The sequence below is a fragment of the Hevea brasiliensis genome, chromosome 18 (genome assembly GCF_030052815.1).
Source record: "Hevea brasiliensis isolate MT/VB/25A 57/8 chromosome 18, ASM3005281v1, whole genome shotgun sequence".
NCBI lineage: Eukaryota > Viridiplantae > Streptophyta > Magnoliopsida > Malpighiales > Euphorbiaceae > Hevea > Hevea brasiliensis.
In genome coordinates this window covers 43,242,436-43,268,637 of record NC_079510.1, presented here as the reverse complement: position 1 = coordinate 43,268,637, position 26,202 = coordinate 43,242,436, and the positions used below count along the sequence as shown (strand labels likewise).

At 33.2% G+C, this 26,202-nt stretch overlaps 2 protein-coding genes across 2 annotated transcripts; both read right to left on the bottom strand.

Annotated features, from left to right (window-relative positions):
* Positions 1 to 1,431: 1,431 nt before the first annotated feature.
* On the bottom strand, positions 1,432 to 19,291 carry LOC110653663 (cleavage and polyadenylation specificity factor subunit 3-II). Its single transcript, XM_058140368.1, is given in 19 exon segments — positions 1,432 to 1,971; positions 2,424 to 2,582; positions 2,719 to 2,851; positions 3,342 to 3,461; positions 5,639 to 6,275; positions 8,556 to 9,102; positions 9,354 to 9,450; positions 10,182 to 10,323; positions 11,237 to 11,341; positions 12,121 to 12,190; positions 13,685 to 13,750; positions 14,531 to 14,594; positions 15,499 to 15,635; positions 16,697 to 16,770; positions 17,450 to 17,567; positions 18,210 to 18,282; positions 18,384 to 18,561; positions 18,658 to 18,753; positions 19,079 to 19,291. Coding segments are annotated over 18 exon segments (2,907 nt in total). The 5' UTR covers positions 18,683 to 18,753; positions 19,079 to 19,291; the 3' UTR covers positions 1,432 to 1,809.
* A 499-nt stretch (positions 19,292 to 19,790) lies between these two features.
* LOC110653664 (F-box protein At5g07610) lies at positions 19,791 to 21,048 on the bottom strand. Its single transcript, XM_058140937.1, has one exon. The coding sequence runs from the start codon at positions 20,976 to 20,978 to the stop codon at positions 19,791 to 19,793; it is 1,188 nt and encodes a 395-aa protein (XP_057996920.1). The 5' UTR covers positions 20,979 to 21,048.
* Between the last annotated feature and the right edge of the window lie 5,154 nt (positions 21,049 to 26,202).

Below are 26,202 nucleotides of genomic sequence, written 5' to 3'. Positions count from 1 at the left end.
GAGTAAGACTTCAATGACCATCACGACCACTTTTGTGCCTCGACGACAAATTTCATCGTTTGAAAGACGATAAAAGACTAATAAAACCAACTTAACCGAAGCATGAAACATAAATTCATAAAAAGCCAAAATCCAATTATGCAATTTCATTTTATAAAGTATTTGGGGTGATGGCTATCTTTTCTTTTGAATTTGTGGTAATGATTCTACCAAGATTAATTAGCCTTAATTTTCATTCAAATAATTAAATTGCCGTTGGTTTTGCAAAAAAAAAAAAAAAAAAAGTGATTTCTAGCCTTTGATTGGCATATAAAAATAAACCAAGAAAAATATGAAAAAAAAAAGCATTACAAAATTGAAAAAAAAAAGATATATATATATATAGTTTTTTTTTTTGGGTTTCTGTTGCGACCCTCGAGCTTCGTACCAACTTAATGGCTGGATTTGGGCTGAAAGCTCAAAGCTCAAGTCTGGTTCTAATAAAATATTCATGGGATTAGGTCTCTGGCTGCGCTGACCGAGATATATATATATATATATATATATATATATATATATATATATTTTAAAAGATGGTATTAATCCAAATGAAACTTAGTCCTAATAGTATGTGCACTGAACTCTAATCTCATTGCAGTGCTTTTAAATGAACTTATTCCATTCTTTTACTTTAATTGGTAGCGCAACCTCAATGCCACTGTTCCAATTGAGAGCCACGAAAATGGAAGTATGATCCGACTTCCACAAACCAAACTTTTAACTGTGACGTCCCCACTACATTCATACCATGTGTTTCGTGGGCTGTTTCAGAATTAGTATCTGTTTAAATCAAATCAAAATTAATTAAATTTTTGTTTAACAAAAACCGTGAATAAATTAGACTAAAATTCAACTAGATTCGTTCGGTTCAATTTTGGATTGAACTGAATATTTTTCACTCAAAAAATAAAAAGGTTTATAAAAACTTAAACTGTTAAATTTAAACTAAACTTAATTAAACTAAATTAAATCGAAACTAAAATGTTGAATGTTTAAGGACTCCGTTCTACATGTGGAAACTTATACAGCTAGAATTGACATTGGAGCCAAAAAGTGGAAATGAAACAAAGATGAGGCTTCCCCCTCTTGTCAAATACCCCAGAAGGCAGAGAGAGAGCAGTGGAGTCCCGGAAATAAACCCATCAATAATGGCTTTGACACGAGGAAAATTAATAAAAGAGAAAATATATTAGGCTCCTTAGATTTTCAGTTAGGGTTGTCAACACTCAGTTAGGATTGTCAACACTCCTGTTCATGCACTTGATTATAAAATTTCAGGTTCTTTCTTTTCCTTTACCTGAAAAGCGAAAGTAGCAATAGAGATGCATAGCATATTGTCATTAGGGAATCGGATTTGGGAACAGTTGAAGGGGAAAAAAAAACACAACAACCACACCAACAAAGCTGTTACAATTACATTATTATACAAAAAAAAAAAAGTCATTTACATACTTAGCAGGTGATATAGAAACAAATGTATAACTACAAAACAATTCATCACCCAAAAGCAGAAAGCCTACAAAATGTGACTATTTTTTTTCTTTTTTCTGCAGTGTCTCAGCTCAAACAACTAAATAAAAAGGAAGAATCAAGACAACTCAAAAGGCCGGAAAAGACAAATGCAGCTCTATTGACTATGCCATATATTGTAATTTTCACAAGAATTTGGAGAAGTTTCTTTCCGTTTGCCCCAGTCTCTTCTGTACAGAAAGATGAACAAGAAGCATGTGGATGAACCCAGATGTCGGTGGGTTTCTGTAATCCTATTCATCATACTTGTTCGTTTCCTTTGAGAATGTTGTACTTGCAGAGAGGACAAGTAGCATTCATCTTCAGCCATTTCACAATACATGTTGAATGGAAATGATGGTTGCAAGGAAGTGTATGGAGCTCTGCTCCATTCTCATATGGGCTGAGACATATACAGCATTCCTAACCAATAAAAGATAGAAAAGTAAAAATCCAAGAACAAGTTAAACTAATGTCCAAAAGACCAGTAAAACCTTATTCTATCACAAACAAATAATAAATATTCAGAAACATAGCCACTTAAAAGTAATCCTCATTATCCATTCTCCTTATCCTAACCATAATAATAATAATGGTTAATTAATGACCATTAAGTCTTGGACTTTGATATGCTTTTCAATTGAGGTCAATCTTATTATTTTTTGCAACTCAGTGTTCCATCCCAAATCACTATAAAATGATTGAGCTGGAAGCTAGTTGGCACAGCTTCTTGGCATAATTGCTAACACTAACTCCAAGTGAAACAGAACCAGAGAGAGAAAACATACTTTCCAGTTTTCACTCTCCTCATAATCTCTAAGTCTATAATAGTACTTCAGTTAAAAGAGTATTCTGTAACAAAAACAGTAACTTACAGCATCCTCAGGAAAAAGTATCCGTTCATTTGCCAAGTATCCACTGCTGGATTCAATGGGAATCATTTTCCCTGACCCAAAAATGGGCTTTTCCTCATTGTCCATCACATGAAATCTGTATTTTGGGAGCATACTAAGATCTGCTTCGGACGCTCCTTCCTATTTCATTAAAATGAAACGACGACAACAAAAGCTAAGCTAATCACATAAGAAAAAATAATTGTAAGAAGCAATCACAAGCCTCCAATTTGTTTAAGACTTTATTATCAATATAAAGAAATATTGTTTTTAATACCTGCCCTGCAACAGCATACAGAATTGCTATGATACATGGTAAGCAGCAACAGAGAGCAATCCCAATCAAACATGCCAAAACAACACAAAAGATCGCAAAGAACACATCAAATGCCAGAAAAACCACAGCCAGCCTGCATGGATTCAAAATTAGAGATTGTACAATGCATCTGGAAAATATATGTTAATTTAGATGACTTCTTGAGAATTTAGCATAAGATGAGAAATATCATTGCAATAGCTATGCGGGGCTCTAACTCTATCTTTATTTTACTAAAATTTTTTTTTGTTAAAGAATCAAACCTAAGTCCCACCGGCACCATCCTCATCCCAACCTCACTTGAGTCAAAGTCCAAGAGCAACAACTTTGTCATTTTGCAAAGGATTACAAGTAAAAAAGAGGTAGTTATACAGTAGCAAGCTTATATTCAAACTTGTATTAGCATGGCATAATAACCCAGACCACAAATTCTAGTAAAATTTGCAATTTAACATAAAAGGCTGGCAGAACTCCCCTTCCTTATTGTCCTTTCCCACCACACAACAAAAAAAAAAAAAAAAAAAAAAAAGAAAAAGGAGAAGTAGCGACAGAAAAAAAGTGAAGAACATATGTAGAAAGCGTACCAGTACAAACGTGGAGCACGTTGCAAAAGGACATCACCACCAGAAACTACCCAATAAAAGCCTACTATCCACCATAGAAATGAAGCCAATGTGTTCACTGATTCACATCGTTTAGCGACGCTAAGTCACCATAACAAATTCAGTAAGAGATCAATATTTGTAAATCTTTTAATGCACCTACTACAACACAAAGACCAAATGCATTGTAGAGTACCAGAAGAAAACAAACACTAATTCAAAATTTGCATCAACCAATACCACTATGGATAACAAATGATGCATATAAGCATGGCAATAATTACAGCAGAACATAAAATGGACAGTCTGATGTAGTTAAGACGTGCCTTTTGGCAAGTGATCGGATAAAGGAACTGGAAAGATAAAACAATTTGCTAGGAAGATATAAACAAATCTCCTTAGTTATTAGACATAAGGCTCCAACAAACACTGAAGCAACCTACATGGCTACAGGTTTTGCTGACAACCACTCTCATTTCAATCTCTTGTCCTCCCTTGAACTCACTTAGGAAAACTGCTCTGATTGACACTTCTTAAACATAAACAGGTCAGTCAGTTGACTCGGTTCAACCTTGAGAGAGGTAGAGCTTATCAAAAACTAACACAATTTTCCATGAATAAATCCACAAAAAATCACAAAAAAGCTCACCCTGAACTTGAAAGAACATTAAAACCAAAGAAAGAGAAATATCTTAATCCTTTTCTCATCTTTTGCATTATCATGACTGATAAAAAGAACAATCCACCAGTTCCTCATTATTTAAATGAATTTAACACCAATTCTTAGTTCCAGCCAATTCACTGCTACTCACATAATAGAAAAGAAACAAATAACATCAGTAAAATTTTGAGCACTACCTTTGTATAGGTTATCATATGCAATTAGGGCTGAGCAGAATTCGGTTCAAACCGAAAAATCGAACCGAACCGAGTCAATTCGGTTCAATTGATTCGGTTTTAAAATTCAATCGGTTCGGTTCAGTTTTAAATTATAAAAATTTTGGTTATTTCGGTTCGGTTTTGAACAGGAAAAAATCAGTTAAACAGAACCGAACCGAATAGTGATTTATATAGTCAAATCAAACTAAATCGAACCGAATCAATTTTTGAATTGATTTATTTTTGTGGAAAATTTATGAATTATATTTAATTATATATATATTAATTGTTTAATTTCATTGATTAATGGTTATTAGGTTCAAACCAAAGTTAAAATTAGACCAAATAACTTGAAAATCAAGTCTAAATTAAAAAATAATAAAAAATCAAACCGATCGGTTTAAACCGAAATAGAGCGGTTCGGTTCGATTCAGTTTTTCACCCATTTTGATTCGGTTCGATTCGATTCGGTTTTTCACCCATTTCGGTTCGGTTCGGTTCGGTTTCTAAAATTTACGATTCCGTTTTTATAATTTAATTCAGTTCGGTTTGAACCGAATGCTCACCCCTATATGCAATGCATGATTATTATCACTTTATAATATTTTTTCATCCTCTTTAAAGACAAGTGTAAAGTTATTTAATGACAAAATCCACTGCCTAAAGTTAATCACTGAAACAATGAGACTTCTGTTCCCAAGATTCTAATTGCAAGCTTTCTGAAACTTAGTTGAACATTTGGAACGATGCACGAGAACTCCTAAAAAAATGCAAGCTAACTTCTGGAAATCTAAAACTTACATGTTAAGGATTTCCAAATATCACTTATTCATGAGAGAGAAGCTTCTTTTCTCACATGGCAATTCACAAATTATCATACAAGTTTCAAATCATACTCCTTCCCAGGCACTGATTTGTTCATATGACCAATCTAATAATTATTTTAAATTCAACACTCATTATAAGTTCCCATTGATTCCATTTTCTTCCTACTTCACATCTTCTGTGTTTTCTAAACATAATATCCAAATGTTGTCTTTCCACACTGACTTTGTTCTTACCGTTTATCTATCTGTCATATTGTTTTGATCCCCGGGTTCCTGACTCCAAAACTAAGTCAAGCACGCAAAATTCATTTCATTGGCACAATTATTAATATAAACAGTGCTGCATCTCTACACTAGTTATCCCAGACCAGAAAAGATTTCGAGCACCAATGTTTAGCAACCCACAAGTTAACAATGGTGGTTGTAAAATTCTATAATTAAACTAAGATGTCAAACACACACCAGAAACTTAAAAACAAAATCCAAACTAGAAAACCAAATTCCAAATTGAAGAGCACAAATTCAAGTGTACAGCTCAGCCAAAAAGTTAAATTCAACACTAGAATCCCTCACCTTGATCGGCTGGAACTCAGGGAACCCCTATCACTCCCATCCTCATCTTCACTATCAAGATTCCCTCCTTCAGTTTCTTGCTGCCTCTCTTCATCTCTCGCTCTCCTCGTGTTCCTTCTTCTATACTCCAACCACACCAAAACCACATGCACCAAGCACTGCAACGCGTACCCACAGATCCAAAGCCTAACCGGCGTGTTCGGATTCTCGTTCACCGTCAGAATCAACATCACTATCGAAACCACCACAAACGCCGTGTTCCACAGCATGTCCAAAGCCACTACGGGCTTCGAGTACCCCCAGTCGGCGCGTCGCTCTTCCAGCTCACGAGCCGCCGTCTCTCTGACTAACATGGAAGGACCACGGCGGCCAGTTGCACGGCCGAGAAGAACAGCGAGGGAAGTTGGGCGAACGGTGGTGGAGGAAGGGGGTTCATGGCGGGGAAGGAGAAGCGGAGCGTGGCTGTCACTCTCCTCCGAGGAGGCGGTTGCACCGGCGGTGGTTTGCGTTGACATTGGAGAGATAATATTGAGGGGGAAGAATTAGGCTTTTGGGTTTCAGAGAGAAGAAGAAAAGCATAATTATGGATTAGGGGTTTGAGCAGTCATTTGGGGTTAAAATTGAATTCAAGAGTTTTCTAATATAGAAAACAAACAGATTAACCCTTTGATTGGGAAGGAGTTTTCTTAAAGTAGTTGAAGAGTTTTTAAAGTTTAAAAATTTTGATCTTTTATTTAGGAAGATAGAAGATTTTTTAAAGTATAAAATTTAAAAATTTTTCTCTAAAAATCTCAATTTTTTATTAAATTAATAAATTAAATGATTTTCCCTTTAAAATTTTTAAATATTTTATAAAATTTTTATTTTCTTTTAAATGCTAAAAATTTATATATATTTAAATATTATAAAAAATCTTACTTTAAAAAAATTTATTTTATAAAACTTTACTTTAACTCCTCCCACAAAGCGAGAGATTATATTTTAAGCCTTTTTATGAATTTATTCGATACTTTCAATAGTAAATTTCAAAATTAAAAGATAAATTATTATTATTAATCTTTAAAATATATAAAAATTATAATTTATAAACTTATTTATTTTTAAATAAATAATTTTTTTTTTATTTTATCAATAAAGTAATATATTTATTTAAATTTGATCTAATTTATTATTAATTATAAATAAAATAACTACATATCCTTAACTCTATTTACTATAAAATAATTAAATCATTCAAATTTTAGTTTGTTTCTTTTTGTTTAAATTCTATATTAAAGTAATTGAGATATTTATTTAAAATATAATAAGTACATATATTATGCTTAAAATATAATAAAAATAATTTTTATATGTTATATATTAAATTTCAAAAAATAATTTTTATTTGTAAATATTTTATATTTTTATTTACAACATATAAAATACATATTTAAAATTAAAAGGTTAAAATAATTATATTAATATATTATTATTATCTTAATTTATTAAATTTAATTAAATTTAAGTTTAAATTAAAAATATTATTTTAAATTTAATTTTTAATTACACCAACCAACAATTTATGGTAATGATACGTAACGAATCATAAATACTAGGATAGCTTCACCAGAAATATTTATCTTATTTATTCGGTTTAAATGGGTTTAAACTCGAAATTCTATGATGCTAAAGATAACTAGCTTTTTTTTTATAATTATTTGTTAGTATTAATGATTTTAAGTAAAAAATCAGAATATTTCCATTAAAAAAAAAAAGAAAAAAACAAAAAGGAAAGTATACGTAGCAATGGGTATGTTAAAAACGAGAGTGAGGCATACCTTTTTGTAAGTTGTCAATATTTAAAACGACGAGAAGGTTCCAGACCTAATCCAACTTTTGAAAAATTATAACGTTTTCAAGAAGAGGATATATTATCAAAGAGGGTAGGTCACAATCAATGAATTAATTTTAATATAGCCATCTTCCAGTAAAACTGCAAAATCTTGAGCTGCAATATGAAAGATTATGATCTAATGATTCATACTTCATGTGATGTGAGAGAGAGCATTTACACAGGAGATCAAGATTATCAAGTGGTCCAAATAATTAGACCCCCAAAGCCAAATCAAGAAATCACATCAAACAAATTGACACTGTTACAACCTATAGAAAGCAAAAGGGGCAAGGTCAAAAGTGGACATTGCAAAGCAGATATGAATATAACAAAAGCAACAGAAAGCAAATACCCCATTCGTTTTGCAGCTCTAAAAGCACAATTCCTATCTCATTCAGGTGCGTCTGCCATGGACTGGAGCTCTTCTTTGAAGGCATTTCACTGAGGTCTCTCGCTTAACTAAAAAAGCATGCCCGTGAATGCAGTTTGAGTTTCAATCCTGATGAAGTTAATGAGTAGGTGATGCTGGATTGCTGTAAACTTTTTCCATTGCTGTTGAAGCTGTTACAAGCAACAGATTTCACTAGACATTATTAACATTCCATCCCAGGATAGAAAAATATGAACCTCAAAAACTCACAACATTACCCCCAAAAAAAAAGACAGGCTGTAAGAAGGATTACCAAGGTTTAGTAGCTGGTTCCTAGGTGCTGGTCTCATTGCTGATTCTTCACTATATACACTACAATGAGTTCATGAGTATCTATCAATCAGTATTTTGATTCAAATTTTGCACGGTCAAACGACATTTCTCCATGGTTGAAATGATCTGCCAAGCAAGCTTTCCATCAGCCACAGACCAAGTGCAGCAAAAAAACACTGCTGCTAATTTTTTTCGAGGACTATCAATAATTCTGTAAGGGCAGTCATCCTTCCAACACAAGGACACATGAAATGACTCCACTTGAAGATGTTCCCCAAGATTTTGTATGTTCCGTCCAGGAAAATCAGTTGTTAGTTCTGTGAATAATTGCTGAAGCCAACTGCATTTATTAGAGAGACCAAGTACATCATCTGCTGAGATATGATCTCTTCTAGCCTCATCTAAGTTGTCAACATGTACAGGACAACAATAAGCAACCTGAACCTCATGCTGTTTTTCTCCCAACATTAGCAGCAGCTCTTCTTGGTGCACAACCCTTGCCTTTTTGCTTTTCTCCATAACCAAGATCCCCTCAGCAACTCTTTCATCAGTTACCTGAAGCCGAGATTTGCCATTCGTCCTTTCTAAAATTGAATCAGATGTATCTTCTGAACTTTCATTTAAAAACCTGAAATTAGGACTCAAGCAACTTTGGAAAAACATCTCTGAGGCATGTGCTTTTACAAAGACAGTGGAAGGAATGCACACAGTATCACAATTTGCAGGAACATAACATTGAATTCCCAATTCAGACTGGATTCTTTCTTTCAGAGATACCATTTTAGGCTTTTCACCATGTACTAATATCACGTGCTTAGGAGAAAGAAATTTAACTAGATCCATAATTCCTTTGGCGTCTGTATGGGGGCTGAAAGACAATTGATGGATCTGGCAATATAGGGATAAGGTCAATAATGTTACAGATAATATAATAGAATAACAAATGCAAAAGAATATCTGAGCTTTCTTAAGACATGCACACACACACACACACACGCGCGCGCGCGCGCGTGCACGCACCCACATACAGGAAGCAGAATCTATTTAGGTGAAAATTGTCAGCCCCAAGAAATTCTCATGAAAATATAGTAATCACAATCGCAACAACACTTATAATGAGTCCAGAGATGAATATGCACCTGGCATCGCACATCGATTTGCGTGTCCTTGTCCAAATTAATTTTAGTGGGTTTACCCGACATCAATTTATGACCTATGGTTCCAGCCACACAATATCTAGAAAAGAAAAGAGAGAAGCTACAGTAAATTTGGAAAGACAGCTACAAGTTTACTATTCCACTATGGTTTCTAAAGAAATGAGCATGCAACATTTTCCGCTAAGAAAAGGACTGCAGATATCATAGACACTAGAATAGATATAATGGATTCTCAAAAGCAACTATTGCCAACTAAGTACTTGTAGTTTGTCTACCTGAAACTCTGTACAAACATCTCATCCAAGACACACATCAAAAAATACAAGGATGATCATGTGATTCAAGAGAAAACATTGCTTTATTCTATATTTTCACACTTCTTTTATTTTCTATTTCAAAGATCAAAGCAAAGTAATATTTAATGATGCAGCAAATGATTCAATGAACCTGCAGGTAATGTTCAACTTATGCTCTCATTTTGTGTGCATAGAAAGAATTTAAAAAATGTCAAAACAATAGGGGGAAAACCTTGAACAATTTTATGCCATTTATGGGCATTTGACCAAGAAGTCTTGAGTCTTGGGATGTTTTTTGTTTTATTCTAAAAGAAGATATCGAGAACAAGCTAAACAGTATATATTTGATGTTATAATGTCATATGCATCAAATGGAAGTTAAAATGCCACATGAGACTTTGCTGTGGTAGTGTGCTTTTCATGATTATCAACTGTTAGGTTCCAACTGGCAGATGTACCAAGCATGCTCCTATTAAATAGTCCAAATTAAAAGGAGGAAATAACAAGTTATTACCCAGGCAATGTTACAAGATTCATCTCAGAAGGAGCCCAATGCTTAAAAACCTCTAATGAGAAACCACCACTAATCATCCCAGGAGTGGCAAACAGAACGCATGGTCCAGGAGCATCTATCAGAGAGCGGTCAAAATTACAAACTGAAACATCAAACCAAAGAATGAGAGATAGAACTTATTCAAATAAAAAGAATAAAAGTAAAAGAACATTATTATGCAATCAGACATTTCATAGGAGACCCACATTTAGAATGAGTGAGGATATTGAATTGTTTGATACACTCGAGATGGCTAAATGTCCTCAAATAAGTCCATCATAGTTTCAGTGCCTTCATCAATGTTATGCTCTACTGCATTTGTTTCACTAAATCTGTTTCACTAAATCAAACTGTAGGATCAAAAAATGCCATCTAATCTAGAAGCTTCATAACATCTGAAACATGTCAGCTTGTTCAGAATAAATTCTAATGGAAATGAAAAGTCTAAATACGTTTTCTATTTCAATTATTATGTTTGCAATAAATCAATGGAATTAAATATCAGGAACAAAGAAATTTTTACCATATTAATTTCAGGGTGTGTGATAGCATTAAAGAATGTGGGTGAAAGTAATGGTGGGGATGGCAGTGATTGGAAAATTATATTGGGGATTAGGGGTAGGATGGGGGTGTGCTGCAGTGGTGGTCATGAAAGAGGGTGTTGGTACTAGGAGATCTGATTTTCATTTTGATTAATATGAGTTTGGATATTTAGTGTCAGTCCTGTGAATTTTATTAACTTTGAAAGCTAGGGAATTAAAAATCCTCTCACTTTTTATAGGACTTCTATATCGTTGGTTTTAAAATAGACAAAATTTCAATTTCAACTCTCATTTCATTACAGAGGAATTATTTAAAACTATGGAATCAGAAATCCAATTCCATTGCTTAATTGTTTCACAAACACATAAAACAAGTGATTTAATTCTTCCCCTGAAATGCGAGGGAGCAAAGTAACTATAAGCTTCAAAAGCATTACTACATTTGGATGCTCAAATGGCAACTGCAGAAAATACCATTTTTAAAATCAAATGCATTATGTGTAGTATATGTCTCTTTGACCTTCTGGCTGGTCCAGCCAATAAGCATTTTGTAGTACATATTAGCTTGAATTGTCAAACCTGAAAAGTTAAAATCCAAATAATAAGCATGATTTATCACAACCTTTTACCTATGAATGAAAAAGGAAATACAACTGGGAAAACACACACACAGACACAAACTCTCTTAACAAGCTATTAAAATCCTATATATTAGGGCTAAATAAATTATGAAACATAAAGATTTTTAAAGCTGAGATGACTAGAAGACTAACACTTAAGGACTTGCTTGAATAATGGATTCACATAGGCAAACATTGTTAAGAAACAATAAAAATTATTACAAAAATATTTCTAATTATTTACGAAGGCTGATCTGTAATTTTTCCATCTCAAAGGCACAATGACAGCCATGCAAACGTGGTAGTCTTTGCCAGTAAATGTAACTCGTCTCTGTAAGTCTCAAAAGGAAACCTCTTTAATCACGAATTCAACATAATATGATGTATGCACTCACAAATATAGATCTTGACAATTTCAAGATAAGATAAATTCTGTATGAAAGAATTGTACTACCTATCCCCTCTAGTGGTATCTTACTATCTTCTTTGACGTGGTCAATATTTTGAGGCAGTAAATAATGTGGTAATGCCTACTAATTTAATGACAATTGTTGACATCAAGTTATCAAGTATCAACCCCTCAGTTCTTAAATTTATTATGCAAAGGGAATAAGAAATCTAGTAAAAAAAAATCACTATGGAATGGATTACAGAGGTATTTTGATAATAAAAAACAACGTTTGACTAATCATACATACGCTAAATATGAACAAGGAAAGAATAGGACACATAGCATACCAGCAGAGAAGTATATAGGAACTTTTAGATTCATGCGTTCCCAGTAATCATCCAACAAAATACAGAGTTCCTGAATTAATAAGATTGTCAAAACAAGGCTACAAGGATAATAACATTATCAAAACAAGACTATAAGGCCATAATTTCATACAATCAAGGAACACAAAAAAAAAAATCAGTGAAGAGCTCACAGAGATGCATACCCAAGTCAAGAAAACAAAACATAATAATGCAATAAACAAAGAAATGCTTGCTCAAGCACAAAAGAAAGAACAGAAAAATAATGTATGTGCGGAGATTAAAGGAGAAAGGACTAAAATTTTATGCCCTTGAGGTATTAGTAAATTCCCTAAATTGCACTTGAGGTATGCTTCTTTTTTTTTTTTTTTTTTTTTTATGAAAGGTATGCTTATAATTAAAAAAAAAAAAAAGTTATATTTCTAAAATACAGTTGCTTCCTTATCTGAGTTTATGCCCTTAAAACTTAAAAGTCTATTTTCCCTTAAATATTGCCCCAATCATAAATGACATGTTATAAGACAGCATGAAACAAAAATAATTATTCTATTTTTATTTTTCTGAAGGAAAATTTAAAGTTATATTCTTTTTTCTTTTCTTTTCTTCTCCAGTTCTCGTGATAGACTACCACTATCTGCCAGATCTAAGATGACCTGCAATCATCAATCACCACAGCAAGAAAAAAAAAATTCAATGATCATTTAGTCTCGAACAATTTAAACTATAAATTTCCTTATTATACATCAAAATGATTTTCATCTCCTATAGTGCTATAAAAATGGACGACACCAGCCCAATAATTATGTCTCACAAGTACTGTAGATCTGAATAAATATCTCCAAATTCATCAAGACACCCATAAAACATATGCCATTCATATCTATCAGAACCTTGGTTTATATGACCATGAGAGCATTGCTAAGCCTAGACCTATTAATGAATTTAGAAGTAAAAAAGAAAATCAGAGAAGATTTTCAAATTCCAAGAAACGAGCGTTTGTGTTTGGGATGGTTTAGGAACGTGAAGCAAGCATATGGAGAAGAGGGACTAATTTGGATCTTGATGAGACAAATAATTCTGCTTATGCCTTCAGGATATTGAAATTTGAAGAAAAGGCTTAGTGGGCACCCTTTATATTGCCAAGTGTTCTGAATAGATGTGTAATGAGGTGAGAAGAGTAGAAAGGTATACAGAGAAAAGAACACTGCAGGTGTTGATGGAAAGATGATAATGTTTCTATAATTCTCAGCCACAATCAGACTGCTTCACCAATAAATGCAAATATACAAAATTCAGCAAGGAGATGTAAGGACAAAGATTAGGTCTTGGATTCAATGGTTTTGGCTAGGTTTGCAGAGACACAGCCTATGTACCACTAACAGTTGCCACTCAAATTTCAGGCATAGATAATGAATTGCATGTATCACATCTAGCTTCAGGAAGATAGATTCTATAATGGTTAAAACTTTTACAAATCATTAAAACATTTAAACCTTTAAGGTAGGTAAATATCAAAAGGAAGCAAATCATTATCTTGATGAAATACCTGAGCTCTTCCAAGTGCAAAGGTAGGAATAAGCACCTTTCCACCAGCAGCAACACATTTATGAACCTACAATAATTGGATTGCAGAAATATCATAAAGTTGGTAATGCAAAAATATGTAATTTCAGTTGCTAGTAATCCATTGCTTAGTTCACCTCTAGTCTAGCTTGCCAATGCCAAGTGCCAACCCAACAACATAAATCTAAACTGTGATTAACCAGCCTCAAGGATGGATTCATTAACACAAAAAAAGAAAGAAAAGCATGCACACTTGCAATTTGATGTTAAGAAGTTGAAGCAACGATGCCAACTCCAACCCTTGAAAAGAAATACAACAAGAATAAGAAAGAAAATTAATTTAAGTTAATCAGAGAAGAAACATTTAAGAAATTCATCTTATCTCTCAAATCCTCTAGCGAATGTAGGAATGGGACATGAGTTGATGCCATTAATTATTTAGGGCATTAAAAAAGGTAGCATTGCACAAATACTAAGCATTGATCAGATGCTAAGCATTGATACTGGAAGGAATGATCACATAACTCTGCAACCCTAGTTAAACAAACAAAACTGTTTAAACAACCTTTGGAGCTATCTAAAAACCAAATTGTCAACTTCTGAATTTATAATTTTAGTCTTTAAGAAAAGTGTCATTCAACAATTTAGGTAAAGAGCAATACAACCAATTGGATATCAAATATCTATAGTCCTCAATCAATTTATGATTGAAAAGACACAAAATCTTACTATCATGAGAAGTATTGGAAAGGAAATGAGGTGAACGGTGAAATCTACAAAAATATAGAATTGTGTACATGATGGAGAATTGACAGTTTGGTTTACATACAACTTTAAGAAATTCCCTCTCCCGAGCATATTTTGAATCACGAATAGTTGTTGCATATGTAGATCTGTGAGAAAAAATTACGACAGTATGATAATAAGACTTCATTAGAAGAAACCAGATTTTGTAAGAGCTATCAATGCTGTAATGTTTTATATGCCATGACAATACATATAGTCATAGCACTATAGCAGTTCAACAAAGAAGTACATAATAGTAAAAATTTATGATGTTTGATCATTTACGATAGTTCACATTGATGCTATACATATACATTGTTAATTTGGCTGGTTTAGCCATTGATGCAAGAAGGACAACTAGTCCTAATGGAGATTGCTTTCCAAATAACATTGGATTAGCAAACCTCATGTAGCTCAAAATTGAAAAGCAAATCATCCCATCAGTCCTTTATAATACAAAAAACTCTCTCTGTCAATTTTATGTAGTCTTCACTCCTAAGGGCTTTATGTACAAAAGCAATCATGACATGAATTTTTAGCATTTCATGCATTAAACACAGTATTTGACAAGCCAAAGCAAGGTATTGGAGTGGTTAACGTAGAAATTCAAAATTTTGCATTAAGTGGCTATACCCTACCCATTAACTTGTAGACCTGCAATTGGCTGCCCAAGTCTTAAACAATATCACCAATAAATGGCCCCTTGAATGCAGCGCTTAAAAGTTATACCTATAAATATTTACTCTTATAATTTTTCAAAAAATTAAAATTCCCACAGCAAATCCCTGATCATCCCAACTATGGATTAACAAAGAGAAAAAGCTAAACTAAATAGATGAAATACAAATGGGGGAAAAAATAACAATTAACTTGGACTTTCCCACAGTTTAATATCTAAATGTAGAATTCTATTCAGTAATATAAAAAATATATATATTTAGTACCACTAAAAGGAGACTCTATACAGACAGATTCATAAGAATATCTAAAACATATACATTTTCCACATACTCTGTTATGAGAAGATCTAGTTGCAATCGATCAATTTGAGCGGCTCCAAGATGTCTATCTGGGGTCATATTATAGTCCCCTGTGTAAACCATAGCAGAGTCTCCCACCTTTGCATAAAACATTGCAGCTCCAAGAACCTTAAGGAAAAAAAAATTGAAAGAGGATCAAATGTTAACAACAAACAAACCCATAACAACATAGGCTTCATTCCCAGAATACCACTGATTTTTGGATTGTTTAAAACGTTTTGGTACAAACAATATGGCGCAGGTAATACCAATTTGCCCATCAAACATGCGTCCAACAAGCATATCCAAGAAAACAGGTGACAACATCTCCTAATTGACTATTAGTTCCTTGTTTACTCCCACTTTTTTTTTTCTGAAAATGTACCACCAAATAGTTATCATATTAATTTCATAGTAAAGTTAATCCTCCTACATCCACACCAACTAATCAAGTATTTTCAGGACATATCAAGGATATACCCTGGAAAAAGGCGCAAAAACATGAGTAGCAAAACAAATCTTCAAATGTCAGCCTTACTGTTTCAAGCGAAGACTATCATCAATCCCTACCATAACAAGAAAAGTTCTTTCATAAGATTTCTTAGTTTTACAAATAAATGTTGATCTCCCACAAGTATTTTACTCTTTAGTTTACACTGAAAATAGACACAAGCTACCAGTCTCAATTTGCTAGATCAACATTAGTTTATCTAGAAAATTTTATGTTAACAAGTGCCTTATTTCCTGGGGCTCGAGAGTTGACAACAGTACAATTCAGCCTGCCAATGCAGCTGAAACTAAGAATTATCTCAAAAAAATCACCACCCTCAATTCCTGGGATAATGCAGAAACGTTAAAATCACAACGTCTCCTCCGCTAGTGTCTATGAGAAAACAAGAAGCACAAGAAACATGTGTAACAATTCCGCAGAAAAGTTAATTCTAGTATGAATTATAATCTGGGATGTTTTGCTGTGGTTAGCTAAACAATAAACATGTTATTTAACGCTAGGATTCAACAAAATAGTTTTTCTCTTTCCCTAGAAACATTAAAAAACAAAAATCCAGAATAGGATATAACAAGCCAATCTAAATGGAACAAACTTCCTGTAAAAGGGTATTTATTTCTCAACCATATGGAAACAGGGGCTGCCAATTGAATATGTGCCATTAGAAATTAAGTTATCTTACATGACCTGCATAGTAGGCACGGATCTGAAGATCTTTATCAACCTGCACTGTCTGCTTCAGGTCCACTGCTATGACTGCAAAGCAAAATCAAATGAAAGCAACAAAGTTTAAGGCATATAAGGTGGTGGAATTAGCAAGGAAGAATAATATTAGCAGAAACATCATTAATATAATATGCTTTTACATCAGCAGCATCATTTTTATTACAGAAAATAAACTTCAACCGATTTTACGCAAGTTCATTAAAGTTGAGACCATAAGCATGGAAGATTCTCAATTTGTACTCTCAATTCTGTTGAAAAACTCTATTCATAATTTCATATTTGCTATAAAGAGGATCAAAAAGTTAAAAGCAATTGTGTCTGCAACATTAGGCCTATTAGTAGATGGTCATTCAATTATTGCTCGACTTTTTATGATGCCTCCATTAAAGAATGTTGAGGAAAGATTTGACCGTTTAGAGTTCAAGGCTAAGCCAATTAATATAGATCTCAGAAGTTTGCTGCAGATCAAGCAAAGTTGTTTGCATCACTGGCAAATTAACCACAGCTCAATAGAATGATACTGATTTTCAATCTCATTTGAGACAACACATGCAGCATATCAAAATCAGACACAATGGCCCACAACCAACTCAGATAAAACATCAGCATTTCAATTTTTTTTTATCTGTCAAAACATATATTAAACTAAACTAAAAAAACAAACTAAGCACAAACTGAACTTCATAAGAAAACATAGAAATTCAGATACCTTTCTTTATGCATGCAGAAATATGATCAGCAGTAAATTGCTCTTCCTCCCCCCTTCTATCAACCATTACTTTTCGATAGTCCTCCAACATCAAAGGAGCCAATGCCTTTGTTGGATACTGTAGTAAAACAACTTTACTAAAAACATCAAATTAAAATCTAGATTTCCAATTCCAATCATGATATTGGGAGCTTATATGTACAAGTTCTCTCAGACTATCAGAGAAGTCAAAAAATAAAAATCACATGGTTAAAGAAAGAAACCAATAAAATCAAAGAGAAAATGGGCATATCTCATCATGAAATTGCAGGAAGAGTCATTTTCCATACTCTCACATAAAAAGTTAAATTAGTCTAAGCACCAAAATACTCCCAATCCAGCAAACAAAAGTAGGGGAAAAATCAAGATGAACATGAACTAAGATCTAAAGAAATATAGTAACTTTGAAAAGAACCACCACAAAAACTCGTATATTACACAGACTCCCAAAAAAAAAGAAGCAAAACCAAGTTTCCACTTATATTTTACGTGGAACTCGGCCATTTAATGAGCAAACTTATCACTGAAGTAAAAAAAAAAAAAGCCTAGTAAGGTTACTTCACGCTTTAACATGAATGAGATTTTAATCACCCAATTCCAACTCCAAATAACATCCAATCCAAAAAGCCCAGACCAACGAGCATCTTTCAATAATAAATCCTTTACATCGTGAATCTAAATTATGAATCAAACATTTTAACTAGCACCTTAGAGACATTACCGTCATGTAAACCGGTCCATTATACCCACAGACTTCAGTGAAGTAAGGAAGAGCACCAACATGATCCAAATGACTGCAAAATTGCACTTCAATAGTCAAATAAATTATCTTCTTTAAAAAAAAGGGGGGGAAAAAAAAGAAAGAGAGAGAGAAATGGAGGGCTAATGTTTTTACAAGTGGGTGATGATAACGCAATCGAGGGCACTATCAAAATCTCCAGATGTAGAGATAAGAGAGAAATCAGGGTACCGACGGTGATCATCGTAGCCCATGTGCATCCCACAATCGAACATTATTCGTTTGCCATTGATCGACACTACCACGCAGCTTTTCCCCACTTCCTGCCCAGCACCTAAACAAACAATACATAAACACGTAAATTGACTTTAGTGGATGGGAAGTAAAAAATAGAGAGGAAATAAAGGGAGGAGAAGGGAAAGAGAAATACCAAGGACCAGGCATTCAATGGCCATGGTATCCTATCTCTGCGCAATGAAAAGTTTAAAAACCCTAGCCTGTCAGTTCTTCGCGCGCTTCAGGGTACCTGAAGTTGGGCAATACCAGTTAAAAAAATTCTCAAACCTGTGTCACAATATATATACCTGAATAAGCCATAATTGAACTATGCAGTCTAGCAACATTAGCAAGGAGGAGAAGCTTATTAGCTAGAGGAACATCCTCCATCCAAACAAATTCAGAATCAAGCTCCAATACTTAGTGAGCCAACTCATTAGCTGCTTTGCTTATAATTTCAAGAAACAAAAGAAACGCAACACGTTGTTAAATCTATATTAAAAATTCTAAATACAAACCCAGCTTTTTTTTAATAAAACTGAACACAAAGAGCTGTAAACCCAAAATCCACTCACCTGCGATGGATTGCTTCTGTAATGCGGGAAGGACGAAGGGCAGCGGAGTACTTCTGTGAAACAGCAAGGTTGAGGGGCGGGCGACGCTTTGCTTCTGCGCTGCGACGAGATGGAGAGGCGGGGGATTCTTCGGTGCAACGGCGAGATTGAGGGGCAGAGATAGATTGAGAGAGTGAGAGTGAAAAGCGGGACGCGGCTTGCAGTCTGCAGAAAGTCTAAAGAGACTATCCTTTTTTTTTTTTTTTTCTGCTGAGCCCCTTAAACGACGAAGTTTTATATTAAATTTAGAAATTTTGACATATTGGTAAATGATAAATTAATAATTATAATTTAAATTAATAAAATATTATATTTGTTTCAACAAAAAAAATATTTAATTGTATTATCGAATTTCTCATAAGCGTTTAAAAATATTAAATTCTAATTTTTTTTTAATTTAATAAAAAATTTTGTTTTATAAAAATTAACCATTACAAAAATTAATTAAAAATATTATAAATATAAAAATTAATAATATATTTAATTTTATTAAACAAAAATAAAATCATAATTAAAATTGAAACCGTATTAAAATTAATCAGAATCAAATTGAAGTGAAAATCAAAATTAGTTAATTAATTAATTATCGAACCAACACCTATAATTTGCTCTGACTAATAAACCAAAGAATAAGACACCCTCAAATTAGAGATCGCCAACTCAAATCTAATCATCAAACACAAGCAAGACTCTGTATGTACTGATAAGCATTACAATATCCAAAATTGGAGGCATCCTCACGCTTATAATTTGGAGCAAAATCACGAAGCTTTTTAAAACTCCCGTCCTTCAAGTTATACCTTATGATTTGTGCAGGTATATGCAGCACCAAATAGTCGCCATCGTCAGTTGCTTCCCTTTCAATGCCCATTATTTGAAAAACATAATAGTTCAACACTGAAGGATTATGATAGGACCTTATCATCCCAGGAAATGCATTTACAACTCCACCAAGATTAACACGGTGCTTGACAAACCATCTTGAGTGGTCTCTCTCCATCTCACACACATTGAATTGCGTAGAGGTTCGATTATGAATCTCAACCAGACGCAAATGCCTTCTAGACTCGCCAAAATATGCTACCCTCCTCCGATAACAATCATATGGCATTGAAGGCATTGGCATTTCTTTGACTTTTTCTTCATCAGTATCAAAACGCATAGAAGGACCTACATCAGTATACCAGTGAATAGAATCATTCCAGAAAACCCCTCCATGGAATCCAATACTGAAGGGTAGAGTGAAAGTCGCAGTTGATGAGACCCTCCACTGGCCAGTTTCCGGCGAGTAAATATGTATTCTGTATACTGATTGTGAAATGTTGCATTGACATACACAAATGACTTTGTAGTGAGGTGATTTCGTAGGATCAAAAGCTAAATAAAGACCGTAAGTTTTACCAACTTGACCCAGTGCAGGAAGTATTTTCCGTTGCTTAGTAGTGGGATTGTAAATATAATAGTTTAGTTTCCGTGATTTTTTGCAGAAACTATTACACAATAATAATCCATTACAGGACTGAATGATTTTGATAATTGAAGAGTCATTAACGAAATTCAGAGTTTTGAAGGGGGGATTTGAGTGCTTGGAACCAAGATTGACGAAGTCGAATTCAGGGTTATCCAAACGCGGCCACTTGTGCACCATGAGAGCACAAGGAGAATTGGAGGGGTTAAGGCAAAGATAAAAGACAGGATCAGAGATGAGAGACAGCCAATGCTTAGATACACACTTGAAGTTAAGGAGAGATTTGATGGGCAGACGGAGAAGTATTTCGGTTAAGAGATCATCGCTATCGGCAATTGTCTCCGCTGATGAAGAGGAGGTTGTTTTGATTTTGATTCCTTTAGCAGAGAACATGATCAGTCTTTCTGGCCTGCAAACAAGATTGTGGGTGTAAGCCAATGGCCAATTGTGGTTGATTCTATGATTTTCTTTATTAATCTTTTGGTGCAGAAGATGACGAGATTGGCCAACAACATGTGAGATTTAAAAAGAACATAACCATTAGCTTGTTAGGAACTCTGGCAAAACAGAATCTAGCAGAAACTGGACCAAACGACATTGTAAAATATGATAACTTGATTTATTTAACAGAAGAGCCTGTAAAATGCTTATTAGTATAAAGAAAATCCTATTTTCTGAGGTTGTGGTTGAACGAAAGTAATTTTTAATTGATTTACTCTCACATACAAGCTTCATAGATCATAAACTTTAAACTAATTTTAATTATGCAGTTTTAGATATTTTCCCATGATGATTATAGGCCCAGAGTTTCGGTGTTTAGGGTTAATTTGTTATCATTGATTTTTTTTTTCCCTATTTTCTTGGCTGTTTCTCATAACTATTTTCTCTACAATTTGTTTTATTTTTTTATTAAAAAAAATTGTTACGTAAAAATTTTTATACTGTTTTTAAAAAATAAGAGGCTTATCTAGATAAAATTTATTATGAATTTAAAATATACATATAAAAATTTTATATATTTAATAAATAAATTTTATTATATATTATATATATTGAATTGATAATAGATTATGTATGGATAAAAAAATGGCAATACGTAGTGATGATGAGACGTGTTAGGATTAATGTCTCTTTTTGCTCGTTGACTGCAATTTTTTATTTTTTTTTTATTTCTAATTTAAATTTTTATCATTTTAAAAATAATTGATTGTGTTTAAAAAAAATAAAATTCATTGGTTAGTTTTTAAAAACTCTTTGGTTAATTTGTTTAGCTTTGGATTTTTTTTAATAACAGCATTTAACTTTGAATTTTAACTCTAGTTAAAAGCAGGAAATAACTAGTGTAGATTTTTTTTTTTATAGTATTTATCAATTTTTTTTTAAATCTATAAATTAAAATGATAATTTGTAAATTTTTTACAATTTAAATAAATTAAAAACAAGTGTACTTAAGGATAAAAAAAGTGTATTTAAAATATATATAATTCAAATAAAAAAATTTAGAGTGCGGCAATCAAAGTATATTTTAAGTAAATAAAAAATATTAATTTTAAAATTCTCACTTCGTGATTACAAAATCAATTCATAGAGAGTAATAGGCCTAATTAGCTGGTTTAATTTGATCTCATTTCAACTTAGGAACCCTAATTTTAAGCAGTCGTCAAATATTAATCATTCACATAAAAAACCCCTAATTAATTACATGATCTACACATTAATTAAACTCTGCCTAAGTAGTTACGCTTAATCGGTCCCAAGCCCGGATAAAGGAGGAGGGTTGCGGTAGGTGACAACCAGCGTAAAAATTTTATCACCTTATGATATGAATTCAAATGATATAAACGTTGGGACGTCCTCTACTAACGATGCGCTACATTGGAGCCCGGGTTTAGTGAGAAATATGCAAGGGTGTAGACCATTCACCGAAAGCGATGCGCCATGCCGGCGCCCGAGTGTGGTATTAAGTGAGCAAGGGTTCCCACATCATGGATGGGTGTGGGTAAATAAGTTAGTCCATAAGACAGATAGTAGAACAGATAGTGGAACAGAATATAAGATAGACATAGAAAACAACAGAAGATATCATAGAAGGAGACCAATTAGGAATGAGCAGGATAGGAGGAGGATCAGGGTCGGCACTTAGAATATTGGATCACTTACAGGAAAATTAATGGAGCTTGTGGATATCTTGAAAAGGAGAAGGGTGAATATTGCTTGCATTCAGGAGACTAAATGGGTAGGAGAGAAAAGTAAGGAAATGGGTAATTCAGGGTACAAACTGTGGTTTACCGGAAAGGAGAGAAACAAGAACGGAGTGGGCATAATTATAGACAGGACATTAAAAGACGCAGTAATAGTTGTGAAAATAGTAGGAGATAGAATTATACTAATTAAGCTAGTACTAGAAGGATAAATAATAAATATAGTTAGTGCTTATGCCCCACAAATAGGACTAGACAGTGAGAGTAAACAAAAGTTTTGGGAAGATATGGATGATTTAATGCAAAGCATACCGAATGAAGAGAATGTTTTCAATGGTGGAGATTTGAATGGACATGTAGGAAGTGATAGACAAGTTTATGAGAATGTTCATGGAGGTTTTGGTTTTGACAGTCGAAATGATAAGGGATTTTGCTATGGCATACAACTTAATACTAACAAATACCTACTTTATAAAAAGAGAGTCACATTTAGTGACTTTCAAAAGTGGGTAATATAGAAGCTAAATCGACTTCCTCTTAACCAGGAAGACAAATAGAGCTCTATGAAATTATTGCAAGGTCATTCCAGGAGAGGCTTTAACAAGTCAACATCGGTTGGTGGTCTTGGATTTCAAGTTTATGAACAATTTAAGTAAGGTCGGAAGAAATAGTGTAGCTCAAACAAAGTGGTGGGAGTTCAAAGGAGTAAAGCAAGTGAAGTTCAAAAATGAGCTTCTCGAGTCCGAAGTATGGAAGCTGGGCATGGAGGCTAATGATATGTGGATAAAGATGGCATCAAAGATTAGAGTAGTAGCTAGAAAAGTACTTGGAGAGTCTATAGGACATGGACCACCCTCAAAAGAGAGATGGTGGTGGAATGAGGAAGTACAAATGGCAGTGAAGAGAAAAAGAGAATGGTATAAGAAATTACCTAAATATGATAATAATGAGGCATATGAATAGTACAAGATAGCAAAGAAATAGACAAAAAAGGCAGTTAGTCAAGCAAGAGCACAGGCCTTTGAAAAATTATATGAGAAACTTGAAACTAAATAAGGGAAGAAATATATTTATAGATTAGCAAGGAGAAGAGAAAGGAAATGTCAATATCTTAATCAAGTTATGTGCATTAAGGATAAAGAAGAAAAAGTATTGGTGAAAGATGAGGACATTAAAGAAAGGTAGATAAATTATTTTAATGATCTCTTTAATAATAGTCAAAATGGTAATAGCGTGAATATAGACTATAGAATAATAAAAAAGAATGTGAATTATACTATAAGGATTAGATCTTTAGAAGTAAATGAAGCACTTAAGATAATGAAAGTGAGTAAAGCCTGTGGACCTGATGAAATACCAATTGAAGTGTGTAAGTGTTTGGGAGATATGGAAGTGGCATGGTTAACTAAATTATTTAATAAGATTCTAAACTCAAAGAAAATGCATGATGAATGGATAAGGAGTATTTTAGTGCCTATTTTTAAAAATAAGGGAGACATACAGAGTTGCTCAAACTATAGGGGAATTAAACTCATGAGTCATACTATGAAGTTATGGGAAAGAGTTGTGGAGCATCGAATACGTCATGATACTTCTACGGTTCTACCTCTCTCAATCAATTTGGTTTCATGCCCGGTCGTTCAACTACGGAAGCGATTTTCTCATTAGAAGCTTGATGGAGAAATATAGAGATGTGAAGAAAGATCTACACATAGTTTTTATTGATTTAGAGAAGGCTTATGATTATGTTCCAATAGATGTTTTATGGAATGTGTTAGAATAAAAGAAGGTATCTATTAGGTACATACAAGTGTTGAAAGATATATATGAAGGAACAACTACTATTATGCGTACAGTTGGAGGAGACACAAGAGATTTTTCGATCTCAATTAGATTACACCAAAGATCAGCCATAAGCCATTACCTTTTTACATTAGTTTTAGATAAATTGACGAAACATATACGAGAGAGTATTCCTTCATGCATGATGTTTGTGGATAATATTGTTCTGATAGATGAGACACGAGAAGGAGTCAATAGAAAGCTAGAGCTTTGGAGAAGTACTCTAGAGTCAAAGGGTTTTAAGTTAAGTAGAACGAAGACATAATACATGCATTACAAGTTCAGTAAAGGCCAAACGGATGATAGGGAAGGAGTTAGTTTGAATGGAGTTGTACTGTCCTAAAGTAATCACTTTAAATATCTAGGCTCAGTCCTTCAAGTACATGGGGGATGTGAGGAGGATGTTAGTCATAGGATTAAAGCCGAATGGTTGAAGTGGAGACGTGCCACAGGAGTTTTATGTGATCGTAAGATTCCCAATAAGTTGAAAGGAAAATTTTACCATAAAGTCATACGACCGGCTATGTCATATGGTAGTGAGTGTTGGGCACTGAAAGAGTCGTATGCGTCTAAGATAAGAGTTGCAGATATGAGAATGTTAAGGTGAATGAGTGGCTATACTAGACTAGATAAAGTCCGTAATGGGAGTATTAGAGAAAACGTAAAAGTGGTGCCAATTGAAGATAAGTTGAGAGAATGAAGATTGAGGTAGTTTGGTCATGTGAAGCGTAGACATACGGAGGCTCCAGTTAAACAAGTAGAGCACATTAGGTTAGATGATATAAATAAAAAAAGGGGTAAACTTAAATTGATTTTGAGGAGAGTAGTACAACATGACCTAGAAGTATTACACATTTATGAGGATTTAACCCAAAATCGTTTAGAATGGAGAAAGTAAATTCATATAGCCGACCCTAATTTTTTAAAATAAAGGCTTAGTTTAGTTGAGTTGAGTTTATCTACACATTAATTAATTGTCCAACCAACACCCCTGGTATTTACCAATCACGATGCTCTTTCAGAGCCCATAGGCTCCTGAAGGTTAGTAAAAGTTTATAATTTAATTTTTTTTTCTTTTAATTTACAATAGTTTATTTTTTTAAATTATTTAATTAAAAAATTAATCATTTCATGTTATTTAATCGTTTTACCATTAGTTATCTAAACATTTTTATTTTTATTTTTAATTTGAAACCATTAAGTATATGAAAATTATTTTTTAATAGAATAATATCTTTATCTAAATTATATATATATATAATGCTTATGGTCGCTTTCAATCCAAAAGCCCATGCTTACGGGATGTGCATAAAAGTTATGATTATTATAACAACCTATAAAAGCAAATGCTGTTTTCAAAAATTAAAACATTGATTTTGTGTCAAAAGTGCAACCAAATAAATTCACTTTTATTTTCGTTTGAGTTTTTTTTTTTATTAATAAAACACAATGAAAATGAACCACTGATAATTTTAATAGTATTTTTATTTTTATATAATTTATACACATACTATATTTAATGTTAGCCTTACTCTTTTTAAATTGTAAATATATATAAAGAAATTATATAATAA